This window comes from Heterodontus francisci, chromosome X (assembly GCF_036365525.1).
Source record: "Heterodontus francisci isolate sHetFra1 chromosome X, sHetFra1.hap1, whole genome shotgun sequence".
Lineage (NCBI taxonomy): Eukaryota > Metazoa > Chordata > Chondrichthyes > Heterodontiformes > Heterodontidae > Heterodontus > Heterodontus francisci.
Window position 1 is genome coordinate 4,459,314 of NC_090421.1, and position 15,685 is coordinate 4,474,998.

At 39.9% G+C, this 15,685-nt stretch overlaps 3 protein-coding genes across 7 annotated transcripts in view; 1 reads left to right on the top strand and 2 right to left on the bottom strand.

The window, feature by feature from the left end:
- Positions 1-1,842, bottom strand: part of LOC137358628 (aquaporin-4) — a 28,314-nt gene extending 26,472 nt beyond the window's left edge. Inside the window, exon 1 of the mRNA XM_068024748.1 lies at positions 1,655-1,842. Within this exon, the coding sequence (XP_067880849.1) occupies positions 1,655-1,663 (9 nt within the window). The 5' untranslated portion in view covers positions 1,664-1,842. The remainder of the gene's footprint in view (positions 1-1,654) is intronic.
- The window catches only part of LOC137358625 (zinc finger CCCH domain-containing protein 10-like), a 105,839-nt gene that overhangs the window by 88,227 nt on the left and 1,927 nt on the right, over positions 1-15,685 (top strand). The window lies entirely within an intron of this gene.
- Positions 12,614-15,685, bottom strand: part of LOC137358623 (uncharacterized) — an 86,288-nt gene continuing 83,216 nt past the window's right edge. For 3 of the 5 annotated variants that reach the window (XM_068024710.1, XM_068024707.1, XM_068024708.1), the window contains exon 15: positions 12,614-14,376. In XM_068024710.1, coding sequence (XP_067880811.1) covers positions 14,269-14,376 — 108 coding nt within the window. In that variant the 3' untranslated portion in view covers positions 12,614-14,268. The remainder of the gene's footprint in view (positions 14,377-15,685) is intronic. The other 2 variants (XM_068024712.1, XM_068024711.1) reach the window with 1 other exon arrangement.

Consider the following 15,685-nt stretch of genomic DNA (forward strand, 5'->3'; position numbering starts at 1 on the left):
AAATTGTTCCACTCTAGCATGTTAATTGGTTACTTAGGATCCTGTCAGGACTCCTTTACTCTGTCCTATTCCTCATTCAATATAAGGTTCAAAACAGATCAGAGTCTATGGAGATAGCTGGTGAAAGTGTCTGAATCCCTTGGACTTTGACTGAAAACACTAGAGTTTTCCACCCTTTAAAAACACGACTGAAATACCTTAGAAAACTGTACTGTGTTCCATTGCGTTTTACCTACATGCCAACCGTTGGTGTTTCAGAATTTACCGACAAGAATCAGTGTGTAACGGGCCCCTTGCCCCTCAGTGCCATTCATATGGAAGTGGTTCCGGCTGTTGTACACAGTGGGCTAGAGTTCTCATGAGAACAGGAGTTCTTGCTTACAGTATGCAGCAGCTGGAATCATGTCACAGGAGGACTAAGGTAAAAGTGTGCTGAGTGGATATGGATGGCAATGGAGAAGGGAACAGAAACTGGGAGCAATGTTCTGAGGGGAAGACGGGAAAATCTGGAAGTGGTGCTTTTGAGCTGTGGGAGAATTTTGTAAAACACTTAAGTTACCAACAGTGACTAGTAGGGCCAACCTTGCTTCAGGTTTCCTAGTTTTCTGCCAGTATTTTGAGTCCAACTATGGTCATGACTGGTTTCTGATGAAGGGTCTACACTCAAAAAAGAGTTAAGTGTTTAAAATCATGAAAGGTTTAGATAGAGTAAATAACGAGAAATTGTTTCCAATGGCTGAACGGTCATTAACCAGAGGGCACAGATTTAAGGTGACTGGCAAAAGAACCAGAGGCGACATGAGGAAAAACATTTTTTACGAAACAAGTGGTTAGGATTTGGAATACACTTCCTGATAGTGTGGTGGATGCAGATTCAATTTTCAAAAGAGAATTAAATAAATACTTGAAGGAGAAAAAATTGTAGGGGTATGGGGAAATAGTGGGGGAGTGGGACTAACTGGATTGCTCTTTGAAAGAGCCAGTGCAGACTTGATGGGCCGAATGGCCTCCTGTGCTGTACTATTTGATGATTCTAACTGCACTGTAGAAGGTGGTTTTATCACCAAGGAGAAGAAAACTCTTGATGACACCCACTAGCTGTTAAAGTAAAAAAAAAATGTACTCAAGCATGCTTCCCCTGCATAGATGCTACTTTCTACATCAACAAAACCAATTTTCCAGTCTAAGCAGTTACCTCCCACTGAAACTTTAGGTAAACCCCATTGCCAAACAAGAAATGGAAAAATCCATAGTTGCACTGCTAACCTCAACAATCTTAATATAAATATTTTTTGGAAGGTTTCTGTCTGTGCTGGGTGATGGAAAATCTCTGCTTCTGTCGGACTCTGTTATGTAAAATTGTGTAAAGGGACCATCCTCCTCTAAGGCAGCAAAAAAAAAAACGGGCGCCTGCCATGTCTGGCACAAGGTGTCAGAAGGTAAATGCAAATTAATCACCCTGTCAGGGTTACATCTTAAATTTATAAAGGTCTCTGGTTGCCCCAGCAACACAGGACACCTGTTGTATTACAGGTGTTCCATTGGACGGGCTAGCTATAAATAATACTCCATAGGCCACAAGCAGAGGAGGAAGAACCCAGCATTGCAACACAACCACTCATTTCTCACTGAATGACTACCAATATTTTCTTACCAATGACATGGATCCACAATGTAGCTGTGATGGGGTTCCAGGGCATTTATGAGACAATGTAGGTGATCCAACCTCTCCAGAATATTTGTGATGCAGATAGAAGTGTAGTCCTGGTCACACTCACCTCACAATTGTAGTTCTATTGTTGCTTTGCTGGTAAAGTAAGATAGACACTAAAGTACAGTATTAAGCACCATCATTAGTGTCATAACAAATAGAAGGAAGTTTTCACAAATGTGGAAGTCTTTTTAGAGAAGTTAATGGGCTAACATTCTACTTATTAAATATCTTAATCATAAAATTCAGTGAAGATGTTGCAGCTTAATACAGGCATAGTTACGTTTACAACCTTATTTTTGGGTACGAAGTTTATTTAATACACCATGTAATTAATACACCATGGTAGTTGAAATTACACTGGGCTAACGTGTTACTGTGAAATCTCTCTCGAGTTGGTAAGTGCCTCTGCTAAAACCAATAGGTTAATGCCTTCACACCCATGACCTCACAGTGTAATTTCAACGCAGACAGTTGACTGATGATAAGTTTAGTTTAGTTTAGAGATACAGCACTGAAACAGGCCCTTCGGCCCACCGAGTCTGTGCTGACCATCAACCACCCATTTATACTAATCCTACACTAATTCCATATTCCTACCACATCCCCACCTGTCCCTATATTTCCCTACCACGTACCTATACTAGGGGCAATTGCTAATGGCCAATTTACCTATCAACCTGCAAGTCTTTGGCATGTGGGAGGGAACCGGAGCTCCCAGAGGAAACCCACGCAAACACAGGGAGAACTTGCAAACTCCACACAGGCAGTACCCAGAATTGAACCCGGGTCACTGGAGCTGTGAGGCTGCGGTGCTAACCACTGCGCCAAAGGTGCAACAAATGGCCATGAGTTACCAGTGTATTTCTAGCATCAGATCTCTGGACTGTAGAAGTACGTCTGCACAAATCCATACGATGGACCTATGGGATTATAAACCTCTAATCTACAACACAAAGCAGAAGTTATTCTGTGGTAGATGTCTAATCCTCTTCACAGGAGCACAGTCATGAGAGATAGTGTTAAGATAGATACAGATACACCTTTTTTTATGTCTTATTTAACAGTCAATCATTAAAATATTAGCCACTCTTTGCAATCACTATATTCTCATCTAAATTATGAAAGCAAATTTTTGTTAGAGTCAGTTACTTGGATTATATATATATATACCACTTATACCAATTACTGCATATTGAAAAATATAAGTTAGTACTTTGAGTGTTGGCAACATCCAGTGTGTAAAAAAAAAAGCAGGGCAGAGAACAGAGCGCTTAAAAAAATGATTGTGAACAGCACCATCTTCTGCCAACCCAGCTTCCTGTTTAATTTCAAAACGTGTAGAGATTGTAATTAGTGTGTGGACGATTACTATGTAAAATGATTCATGTGGTTACTAGAGACAAAGCATCAACAGACCTGAGCAGGATGAAGAGACAAGTCCCGATAGCATATGATTTATAATTACAATTAATTATAAGAACATAAATAGGAGCAGGAGTAAGCCATTTGGCTCCTCGTGCCTGCTCCACCATTCAATCTGATTGTGGCCTTAACCCTTTATTCCCTTGTAGATCAAAAATCTATCTAACTCAGCCTTGAATATATTCAGTCACCCAGCCTCCACTGCTCCATGGGAAAGAGAATTCCAAAGATTAACGACCTTCAGAGAAGAAATTCTTCCTCATCTCCATCTTAAAAAGGAGCCCCCTTATTTTGAAACTGTGTCCTGTAGTTCTAGATTCCTCCATGAGGGGAAACAAAAATAATAAAAGGACAAAACTAAAGGCTCTGTATCTGAATGCACGTGGCATTCGAAACAAAACAGATGAGTTTACAGCGCAAATAGAAATAAATAAGTACGATCTGATAGCCATTACAGAGACATGGCTGCAGGATGACATAGATTGGGACCTGAATATTGAAGGTTACATGACATATCGGAAGGACAGGAAGCTAGGAAAAGGTGGAGGGGTGTTAATTAATGATGGTATTAGCACATTAGAGAGGGATGACGTAAGTTCAGGAAACCAGGATGTAGAAGCGGTTTGGGTAGAGATGAGAAATGATAAAGGCAAGAAGTTACTCGTGGAAGTGGTGTACAGGCCCCCTAACAGTAACCACAGGGTAGGACAGAGTAGAAAGGAAGAAATAACGGGAGCTTGTCAGAAAGGTACAGCAATATTCATGGGGGATTTTAATCTACATATAGACTGGAAAAATCAGATGGGCAAAGGTAGCCTAAATGAGGAGTTCATAGAATGTTTTTGGGATAGTTTCTTAGAACAGCATGTTCTGGAGCCAACCAGAGAGCAGGCTCTACTAGATCTGGTATTGTGCAATGAGATAGGATTAATTGATGACCTCATAGTGAAGGCGCCCCAAAGTAGCAGCGATCATAATGTAATTTTTACATTCAGTTTGAGGGAGAGAAGAATGGGTCCAAGACTAGTATTTTAAACTTAAATAAGGGCAATTATGAGGACATGAAAGCAGAGCTAGCTAAAGTGAACTGGCAAATTAGGTTAAGGGATAGGTCAATATAGATGCAGTGGCAGACATTTAAAGGGATATTTCAGAATACACAGAATAGATATATTCCAACGAGAAAGAAAAATTTCAAGGGGAGGACCCATTATCCGTGGTTAACTAAAAAAGTTATAATCGCACAAAGATGGGTGGCAGGTCAGACGATTGGACAGAATATAAAGAACAGTAAAGAATGACCATAAGATTGATAAAGAGGGAAACATTAGAGTACGAGAGAAAGCTATCTAGAAATATAAAAACAGATGGTAAAAGTTTCTATTGATATTTTAAAAAGAAAAGAGTTAACAAAGTGAGCATTGGTCCTATAGAAAGTGAGTCTGGGGAATTAATAAGGGAAAATAAGGAGATGGCAGATGAATTGAACAGGTATTTTGCATTGGTCTTCACTATAGAGGATACAAGTAACATCCCAAAAATAGCTGTAAATCAGGAAATGGAAGGGAGGGAGGAACTCAAGAAAATTATAAGTGGTACTAAGCAAATTGTTGGAGCTGAGGGCGAACAAGTCCCTAGGTCCTGATGGACTTTATCCTAGGGTTTTAAAAGAAGTGGCTAGTGAGATAGTTGATGCATTGGTTTTAATTTTCCAAAATTCCCTAGATTCGGGGAAGGTTCCATTAGATTGGAAAATAGCGAATGTAACTCCTTTATTCAAAAAGGGAGGGAGACAGAAAGCAGGAAACTACAGGCCAGTTAGCTTAACATCTATCTTAGGGAAAATGTTAGAAGCTATTATTAAAGACGTTATAGCAGGGCACTTAGAAAAATTCAAGGTAATCAGGCAGAGTCAACATGGTTTTGTGAAAGGAAAATCATGTTTAACCAATTTATTGGAGTTCTTAGAAGAAGTAACATATGCTGTGGATAAAGGGGAACCGGTGGATGTACTGTACTTAGATTTCCAGAAGGCATTTGATAAGGTGCCACATCAAAGGTTATTGTGGAAAATAAAAGCTCATGGTGTAGGGGGTAGCATATTGGCATGGATAGAAGATTGGCTAGCTAACAGGAACAGAGAGTAGGCATAAATGGGTCATTTTCTGGTTGGCAAGATATGACGAGTGGTGTGTCCAACGATCAGTGCTGGGGCCTCAACTTTTACAATTTATCTAAATGACTTGGATGAAGGGACTGAAGGTATTGTTGCTAAATTTGCTGATGACACAAAGATAGGTAGGAAAGTAAGTTGTGAAGAGGGCATAAGGAGGCTACAAAGGGATATAAGATAGGTTACGTGAACATAGGAGCAGGAGTGGGCCATTCAGCTCATCGAGCCTGCTCCGCCATTCAATACGATCATGGCTTATCATCCATTTCAGTGCCTTTTCCCACACTATCCTCATATCCCTTTATGTCATTGGTATTTAGAAATCTGTCAATCTCTACTTTAAACATACTCAATGACTGAACTTCCACAGCCCTCTGGGGTAGAGAATTCCAAAGATTCACAACCCTCTGAGTAAAGAAATTGCTCCTCATCTCTGTCCGAAGTGGCTTCCCCCTTATTTTTAAATTGTGTCCCCTGGTTCTAGACTCCCCAACCAGGGGAAACATCTTACCTGCATCTACCCTGTCTATCCCTTTAAGTGTTTTGTAGGTTTCGATGAGATCACCTCTCATTCTTCGAAACTCTAGAGAATATAGGCCCAGTTTCCCCAATCTGTCTTCATAGGAGAGTCCCGCCATCCCGGGAACAAGTTTGATGAACCTTCGTTGCACTCCCTCTATGGCAATAATAATAGTAATAATAGTAGTATCCATCCAAAGATCTGGCAAATGGAGTATAATGTGGGAAAATGTGAAATTGTTCGTTTTGACAGGAAGAATAAAAAAGAAGCATATTATCTAAATGGTGAGAGATTGCAGAGCTCTGAGATGCAGAGGGATCTGGGTGTCCTAGTGCATGAATCACAAAAGGTTAGTATGCAGGTTTAGCAAGTAATTAGGAAAGCTAATAGAATGTTATCATTTATTGTGAGGGGAATTGAATACCAAAGTAGGGAGGTTATGCTTCAGTTATACAGGGCATTGGTGAGACCACATCTGGAGTACTGTGTACAGTATTACTCTCCTTATTTAAGGAAAGATGTAAATGCATTGGAAGCAGATCAGAGCAGGTTTGCTGGACTAATACCTGGAATAGGTGGTTTGTCTTATGAGGAAAGGTTGGACAGGCTTGGCTTGTAGCCACTGGCGTTTAGAAGAGTGAGAGGCGACTTGATTGAAACATACGTTATGACTGAGACGGGAGCAATGCACTGTCAATTCAGCCCCATCACTCCACAGGTTGCAGCATATTATTAAAGTTTTCCACCCAACCAGAAAACAGCCAAATTAAACACTCTAGAAACCCCCAGAATAAAACAGACCAAACCAGGTATCTTTTGACAAAAACAAATTAACTATTTATTAAAAACTAAATCTTAAACACTATTAAGATAAATCTATGCCTAAAGACCTTATAACTTCTTATTTAAACCTAACTCCCCCATTCACACACATACACTGAAAAATCAGTGGTTAACCAGTTTTTAAAAAGAATGATGTTTTAAAAAATTAGTTGTTTCTTAAGAATGAATACATAACTGGGTTGTTAGTCTTTTTGGATTACGTTCCTGATGGGTGAGGTATCCTAGTGTAAAAATAATTAGATGCCACTTGAAGTTTCCACGCAGATTTGATGAAACAGTCCTTCAGTAAATCAGCATTCAAAGCACTTCGGCTGCAGCAGGCATCAAACAGTTCTTTAAACAAGGAGTAGAGCAGTGGGTCCACTCGGATTTTAAAACCGACAGTCTCTTAGTCGAAACTTTACCACAAATTCCAGAAAACACCATCAGTCAAGAGAGATTCAATCTTGAAGCAAAGGCTTCTTGGATTGGAAGTAAAGAAAAGGAATTTTGCTACCTCCAGCAATACAAATGGTCTCTTTAAAGGGTTTTTTCCTCCTTAGGCAATTAACAGGGCCTGTAGCTCATTATAAAATTTTTGCTAAGAGAAATAGACAGCTCCTTTCCTTCAGTAAGCACGCTTCGCTGGTGTCTCTCAAAACTGGTTTTAGCTGTTTTTTACAGTCAAATTGAAATATTATTCCGTGTGACCTCATCACTCTCCTGCTATCGCCAAGGTAACCTGTGCAGCTGTGGCACACTGTTCTCAGCAATCTAAAACTTCTCTCTCTGTCTTAAAGGTACACTGTTTTTAACACAGTCTTAAAGGCACACTGTTTCAAACAGAGGAGAAAAAAAATACAATTCCGTGACACATATAAGAGCCTGAGGGGTCTTGACAGGGTGGATGTGGAAAGGATGTTTCCCCTTATGGAAGAATCTAAAACTAGGGGTCACAATTTAAAAATAAGGGATTACCCATTTAAGACAGATGAGGAGGGTCCTAAGTCTTTGGAACTCTCTCCCTTAAAAGGCAGTGGAAGCAGAGTCTTTAAATATTTTTAAGGCAGAGGTAGATAGATTCTTGATAAGCAAGGGGGTGAAAGGTTACTGGGGGTAGATGGGAATGTGGAGTCGAGGTTACAATCAGATCAGCCATGATCTTATTGAATGGCGGAGCAGGCTCGAGGGGCTGAGTGGCCTACTCCTGCTCCTAATTCGTATGTTCGTATCTTCTCAGCAACTACCCTGTCAAGCCCCCTCAGAATCTTATACGTTTCAATAATTTCACCCCTCATTCTTCTAAACTCCAGAGTTTAGGCCCAACCTGCTCAAACTTTCCTCATAAGACAACCCCTTCATCCCAGGAATCAACCTAGTGAGCTTTCTCTGAACTGCCTCCAATGCAAGTATATCCCTCCTTAAATAAGGAGACCAAACTGTATGCAGTACCCTAAGTGCAGTCTCATCACTGCCTTGCACAGTTGTAGCAAGACTTCTCTACTTTTATACTCCACCCCCCTTGCAATAAAGGCCAACATTCCATTTGTCTTTCTAATTACTTGCTGTATATGCATGCTAACTTTTTGTGATTCATGTACAAGGACACCCAGATCACTCTGTCCCGCAGCATTCTGCAGCTGCAGTCTCTCTCCATTTAAATAATAGTCTGCTTTTCTATTCTTCCCACCAAAGTGGACAACCTCACATTTTCCCACATTATACTCCATCTGCCAAATTTTTGCCCACTCACTTAACCTATCTTTTTCCCTTTGCATTCTCTTTGTGCCCTCCTAACAACTTGCTTTCCTACCTATGTTTGTTTCATCAGCAAATTTGGCTACAATACACGCTATCCCTTCATCCAAGTCATGAATATAGATTGTAAATAGTTGAGGCCCTAGCAATGATCCCTGTGGCACTCCACTAGTTAGTTTGCCATCCTGAAAATGACCCATTTATCCCGACTCTGTTTCCTGTTCGTTAGCCAATCCTCTATCCATGCTAATATATTACCCACAATGCATGAGCTTGTGCAGTAACCTTTTATGTAGAACCTTATCGAATGCCTTTTGCAAATCCAATGTCTAGGACTATGATAAAATTTGTATCTGAGGGGAAAATAAATTGGTTGGAGTTTAAATGAAACCCTAATGCATATTGCACAGGCAAGAGAGGGAACGTTAGCTAGCTCCTGATAGTTGGTCTTTCTCACTCATTCATGATCCTTGGAAGCAGCCAAGCATACCAGCTGTTTGAAATTCATATCATTGTGCTACCACTTTGGTCAGGTAACTTCCTCTACTCCAAACTAATCTTGCTGCTTTTATCAGAGGGACTTGAAGTTACAGCACAAGTAATGCATGTAAGAATTTGCCTTGAGATGCAGCAGGTCAGAGTCAGGAGATAGGACTACATAGTACTTACAGTACAAAAGCAGGCTGTTCGGCTCAAAAGGTCCATTCTGTGTTTATACTCCATGAGCCATATATCATGTTGTACAATGGAACTCTGTCCTGCCAGTGCAGTAATGAGAGGTTTTGATTGTACTGATGTACATATGAACATATGAATTAGCAGCAAGAGGAAGCCATTCGACCCCTCGAGCCTGCTCCACTATTTGATAAGATCATGACCTCAATAAGATTGTGGCCTCAACTCTACTTTCCTGTCCACCCACTATAACCTTTGACTCCCTTGTCAATCAAGAATTTATCTAGCTCAGCCTTAAAAATATTCAATGACCCTGCCTCCACTGCTCTCTGGGGAAAAGAATTCCACAGACTCTTGAGAGAAAAAATTTCTCCTCATCTCTGTCTTAAATGGGAGATCCCTTATTTTTAAACTGTGTCCCCCAGTTCTAGTCTCTGTCATAAGGGGAAACATCCTCTCAGCATTCACCTTGTCAAGTCCCTTCAGGATCTTATATGTTTCAATAAGATCACCTCTCATTCTTCTGAACTCCAACAGATACAGGCCCAACCTGTCCTTATAAGATAACCCCTTCATCCCAGGAATCAGTCAAGTGAACCTTCTCTTAACTGCTTCTAGTGCAATTATATCCTTTCTTAAGTAAGGAGACCAAAACTGTACGCAGTACTCCAGATGTGGTCACACCAATGCCCTGTACAACTGTAGCAGAACTTGCCTATTTTTATATTCTATTCCCCTTGCAATAAATGAAAACATTCCATTTGCTTTCCTAATCACTTGCTGTACTTGCATACTTTTTGTGATTCATGTACCAGAACACCCAGATACCTCTGTACTGCAGAGTTCTGCCATCTCTCTCCATTTAAATAACATACTGCTTTTCTATTCTACCTGTCCAAGTGGACAAGTTTACATTTTCCCACATTATACTCCATCTGTCATATTTTTGTCCATTCACTTAACCTATCTGTATCCCTTTGCAGATTCCTTATATCTTCTTCACAACTTACTCTCTGACCTATCTTTGTGTCAGCAGCAAATTTAGCAACCGTACATTTGGTCCCTTCATCCAAGTTATTGATATAGACTGTAATTAGCTGAGGCCCCAGCACTGATCCCTGCGGCACTCCACTAGTTATAGCTTGTAACTTTTGTGCAGTAACCTTTGATGTGGCACCTTATCAAATGCCTTTTAGAAATCCAAGTATACCACCTCTACAGGTTCCCCATTATCCACATTGCTTGTTACCTCCTCAAAGAACTCTCAAAAAAATTAGTCAAACGTGATTTTTCTTTCACAAAACTATGTTGACTCTGCCTGATCGCATGAAGAGTTTCTAAGTGCTCTGCTACAACTTCCTTAATAATAGATGCTAGCGTTTTCCCTATGGCAGATGTGAGGTTAACTGGCCTGTAGTTTCCTGCTTTCTGTCTCCTGCTTTTCTTGATTAGAGGAGTTATATTCACTATTTTCCAATCTGTTGGGACCTTTCCAGAATCTAAGGAACTGTGGAAAATTACAACCAATACATCTACTATCTCAGCAGGCACTTCTTTTAAGATCCTAGGATGCAAGCTATCAGGTTCTGGGGTGTTGTCAGCTTTAGTTTTAATAGTTGTCTCAGTACCCTTTCCCTGGTGATTGTAATTGTTTTAAGTTCCCCCTCCCTTTCACCTCTTGATTTACAAGTATTTCTGGGATGTTATTTGTGTCTTCTACAGTGAAGACAGACACAAAATATCTGTTCAATGCTTGTCATTTCGTTATTTCCCCAGACTCACTCGCTAGAGGACCCACGCTCATTTTAGTTACTTTTAAAATACTTGTAGAAACTCTTATGTTTTTATATTTCTAGCTAGTTTTCTCTCATACCCTGATTTCTCCCTCATTATGTTTTGTCATTCTTTGCTGGTTTTCAAATTCTGTCCAATCTTCTGACCTACTGTTAAACTCTGCAGAATGTAGGTTGAGTTCTGTTAAATCAGAGCTCCTTTTTAAAAAAAATTTTTTCATGAGATGCAAGGCCAGCATTTGTTGCCCATCCATAATTGCCCTTGATAACTGAGTGGCTTGCTAGGCCATTTCAGAGGGCAACCACATTGCTGTGGGGCTGGAGATTTCCTTCCGTAAAGGACATTAGTGAACCAGACGGGGTTTTTACAACAATTGGTGATGGTTTCATGGCACCATTACAGAGACTAAATTTCAATTCTAGCTGAGGTGGGATTTAAACCCATGTCCCCAGGACATTGCCACCATCTCCTCCCTGATGGCCCAGTTTGAATGGAAGTTTGTGCTGAATTAATTGCAGCTGGAATAGTGGTGGGACCATTTTCTCAGGGGGGGGGGGGGCAGGGAGTTCAGAGGCAAGTGCAACTGGATTCACCTCCCTTAACCAAGCAACCCACCAACATTTACTGGTCAGATTCATTCTGATCATTTTGGCTTCTGGCGAGATTATTAGAAAAAAAAAACTATATAATTTTTCTATTTATTTGAGTTGGTCCAACATCTATACTCAGTGAATTTTATTTCTGTTCCTGAAGATCAATCAGAAAATGTGTAAAGTTTATGCTAATTCGTTTGGTAGCCACAGATGCCACTAAGTGATGCTCAGTTGCTGTTAGCTTACATCCATTGACTGCTTTTACTGTGATCTGTTCTGTTCCTTTATTTTATTTTGTTGACCCATAATTAAAGCTATTACTCTCTTTCGGCCTCCCCACTGCGAGGAGCAGATACTAACCACCTCTCAATGCTTTTGCATAAATGGTTAATGTGATGTGAGAAAGTAATTGCCTGTGTATTTTCACTCCCACCCCAGCTTTCTAGAGACCTGCTTAGGTTCTGTTTGCTGCTGAGTGAGGTAACACTCTCATCTCAGACAGAAGGCCATGAATTCAGGTCCAGGGACTGGAGGGAAAAATCCAGACTGGTACTCCTAGCACAGCACAGAGGGAGGTACTGATCCCTGGACATCAAACAAGAAGCCCCGACTGCCCTTGCAGGTGGATGCACAAAAGTCCATGGCACCACTTAATCGACAAAGTTTTAGGAACAATGGCCCAAGAAGCCCATTCCCTATAAGATTGACCTCACCTAACTGTATCAACACTTTCCAAAGTAAAGAAGACCAGAACTCTCGTTGATAATGCATTACAAGTCATTAACCATATGTAGTCTTCCTCATTGTTTGAGTAAAGGGCAACCTCCCCAGACAAACAGGATTACCCCTCCATCCAGCAGAGTGGGAATGGAAGAGAAAACACACACTGACAAATCTTACAGCTGATGCTGTAGACGAGGCCGATTCAGTCAGGACAAAGCAGGGATCAAATCTTGTCCTTTGGCAGATACAGAGTTAGCATTTCTGAGCATTTGTTTTTCCTCAACATACCAGAAGCTGGATAGCTTCTCAGTGACTGCTGATGGGTACAGGTGCAACAGTGTAACCCAGGTTTCACTTTGTGTTCTTTATTTTGAAATAGGAGGCATTTAACAAACACTCAAAGATATTCACAACTGTACTTTATTTGCATAGTAGATACATATACAAAAATGTACAAGACACACAAAAAACACTTAAGGGAACCAGTGTAACCATAATGGATTACAAAGACAGTCATTAGATGTTTAAAGATGAAAGGATAAACCAGATTTAGTTGAGTATTATAATTTTAATGGAAAATTTGAATTTTGATTAAGAAATTATAAAACTATCCGACAATAGAGTCAGGCTTCTGTGTAGTTTCCCCTGTAAGGCAAAGATTAAAATGGTTCATTTACAGAAATTATTTAAAGTTCAAAATAGTTAAGTGGAGCTTCAAGTAGTTGTTTAACTTGTAGGGCTCTAAACAGTTTAAGTGCCTAACCAAGCGTCAAGGGATGAATATTTTCAGTTTCAAAAGGTGTAGCAGAACAGTTTTACTGACATCCAAATTGTCAGGTCACTCACTTATTCGGTGAAGCATTAACCGAAATTGTCAGAAGTATTAAAACTCAATCCTAGCAGAGAAGAAAGTGTTTTGATGTTCCTTTCAATGGGGAACAGGAAACCAAGATGACATCACTAGATTTGTGTCAGGCTATATTTCCATAATGAGATTTAGCACTGATGCAAATATGATGCAGCCACACCAAACAATGGAGAGATGTAGAACAGGTACTTTTTTTAAATTTGAAAAGAGTTTGTTGGTGGCATGAAAGACAAATTATTGCAAGTAAACTCTGGTTAGATCTTAAAAGTTGAAGACTTCTGTTCAAATCTGAATCAAATCTTTAAATGATTTTGGGGACTAAAACAGGTCATTTTACACTTGGCTAGCAATCCAGCTTACAACAGATAAATTCCTACATCTTTGGGACAGTTCGGTAAAAAGCTTGCAGGACTAGTCACATGATCTAATATACACGTCTGGTCTTTAGCTGGAAAACTGCTGATACCTTCCCTTAATTATATGGCAGTAATCAAGTTCCTGCCACCCCTGCCTTCTGTTTACAGGGAACATTTCAGTTAACTGATGCAATTCAAGACTGTGAAACTGCAGGAGCTCTGATGTTCAAACAAACTCCTCCAAACAAAATTGCAGTAACATTTCTAATCATGTCTTTTTCACATCACAAATTTTAAGAAAACAAAGCTCCCACAAAAAAATTTGAACCAACTGGTTAAAGAGTGTTCATGTTAAATATGAGTGTTCAGGCACAGTAAAGTCAATTCTGTTGTCTTTAGCTGGAGACCTTTAAAAGGATAGCAGGACCAAAAGAAATTGATGCAGGAACATACAATCAAAAAAAGAAAGTCTTCATAACAGAGAGCACATCATTTCTGATGAAAGAGAGAATGTATTTTGAAATTAGACAATTTATACAGTGATGAAACAGATGGTTTATAAGACAGCAAGCTATGCCACTAGGATACTTGTGCTAATTAGGCAGTTTATATAGTTGATTGATCCCAAAATTCTCTCCTACAAGAGAGCTTAAGTATGATGTTGACAAAGCACAGCTTTTCAGTTTTAGTCAGGAATTGCCATGGATATTGAAAAACAGCTATCCTACTGGTAATATACCCAAGAGGCATAGTCAGTCAAGCTCTTGAGGTGTCCACAACTAAACCTCTCTCCTAACCAGAATTAGAGGCAGTGATACAGATGATGAAAAAAAAGAGAAAATACCAAACTTCATAACAACAGGGTAGGACTTGTTTGCTCCTCATGAACAGACAACAGAAACTGTTGGAGAGACATCTGGCTGGTAATGCAAGGGGGCAGCTCGATTGGGACAAAGTGCTGTGGAGCAGAAATACATTAGAGTTAGAATCCAAAACAATACCAATTTAAAAACATCTGGAATCCGTTTCAGGGCTGCAAAGAAATCTGAAAGGCCATGAATAAAAGAATGAAAATCAACTGCCCCCCTCCAGCTAGATTCTTGCGACACCTTTTTAAAAAAATATTCATTTCATGGGATGTGAGTGTTGCTGACAAGGCCAACATTTGTTGCCCATCCCCAACTGCCCTGGAGAAGGTGGTGGTGAGCTGCAGTCCATCAATGGGTGATAATGTACATAGCTGGGAAGTTTTGCAAAGTTATCCAAATTTTAAAAGGAGAATGAAAGACAACCTTGTTCTTAAAAAATGCTGACACAGGTTTGTATCCAGGGTGGTTCCTTTAGCACCAGAAACAGATGTTAATTTGGGCGAGTTATGCAGGCTCTATGGGGGAGGGGGGGCGCGCGGAGAAAAAAAAATGTACAAAAATATTTTGGAGGGATGTGTACATATCGTTGTCAAATGGTTACAACACAACTAACTGTGCTTACAGTCCAAAACTGGAAACCAGTTATAAAAAAGTCAGAACAAAAGCAAGGATACTGAGGGAAGTGAGAGTGGAAATTACAAAGGCACTGGCCATAAATTTCCAGTCTTCTTTAGACTTAGAGGACTGGAAAATTGCAAATGCTACAGCCATGTTCAAAAAAAAGGGTGTAAAGATAAGCCCAACAACTATAGACCAGTCAGTTTAACCTCGGTGGTGGGGAAGCTTCTTGAAAAGAATTTGCGACAAAATTAATAGTCACTTGGGCAAATGCAGGTTAATTAAGGAAAGCCAGCATGGATTTGTTACGTGAAAATCGTGTTTAAGTAATTTGCTGGAGTTTTTTTGATGAGGTAACAGAAAGGGTAATGCTGTTGATGTGGTGTATATGGACTTCCAAAAAGCATTTGATAAAGTGCCGCACAACAGACTTGTGATCAAAGTTATAGCTCATGGAATAAAAGGGACAGTGACAACATGGATACAAAATTGGCTGAGTGACAGGAAACAAAAAGTAGTGGTTAATGGATGTTTTTCGGACTGGAGGATGGCTTTTGTGGAGTTCCCCAGGGTTCGCTGTTAGGACCCTTGCTCTTCCTGATAATATATGTTAACGACCTAGACCTTGGTGTATAGGGCACAATTTCAAAATTTGCAGATGATATGAAACTTAGAAACATTGTGAACTGTGAGGAAGATAGTGCAGAACTTCAAAAAAGGACACTAAAATAAAAGCAAAATACTGCAGATGCTAGAAATCTGAAATAAAAACAAGAAATG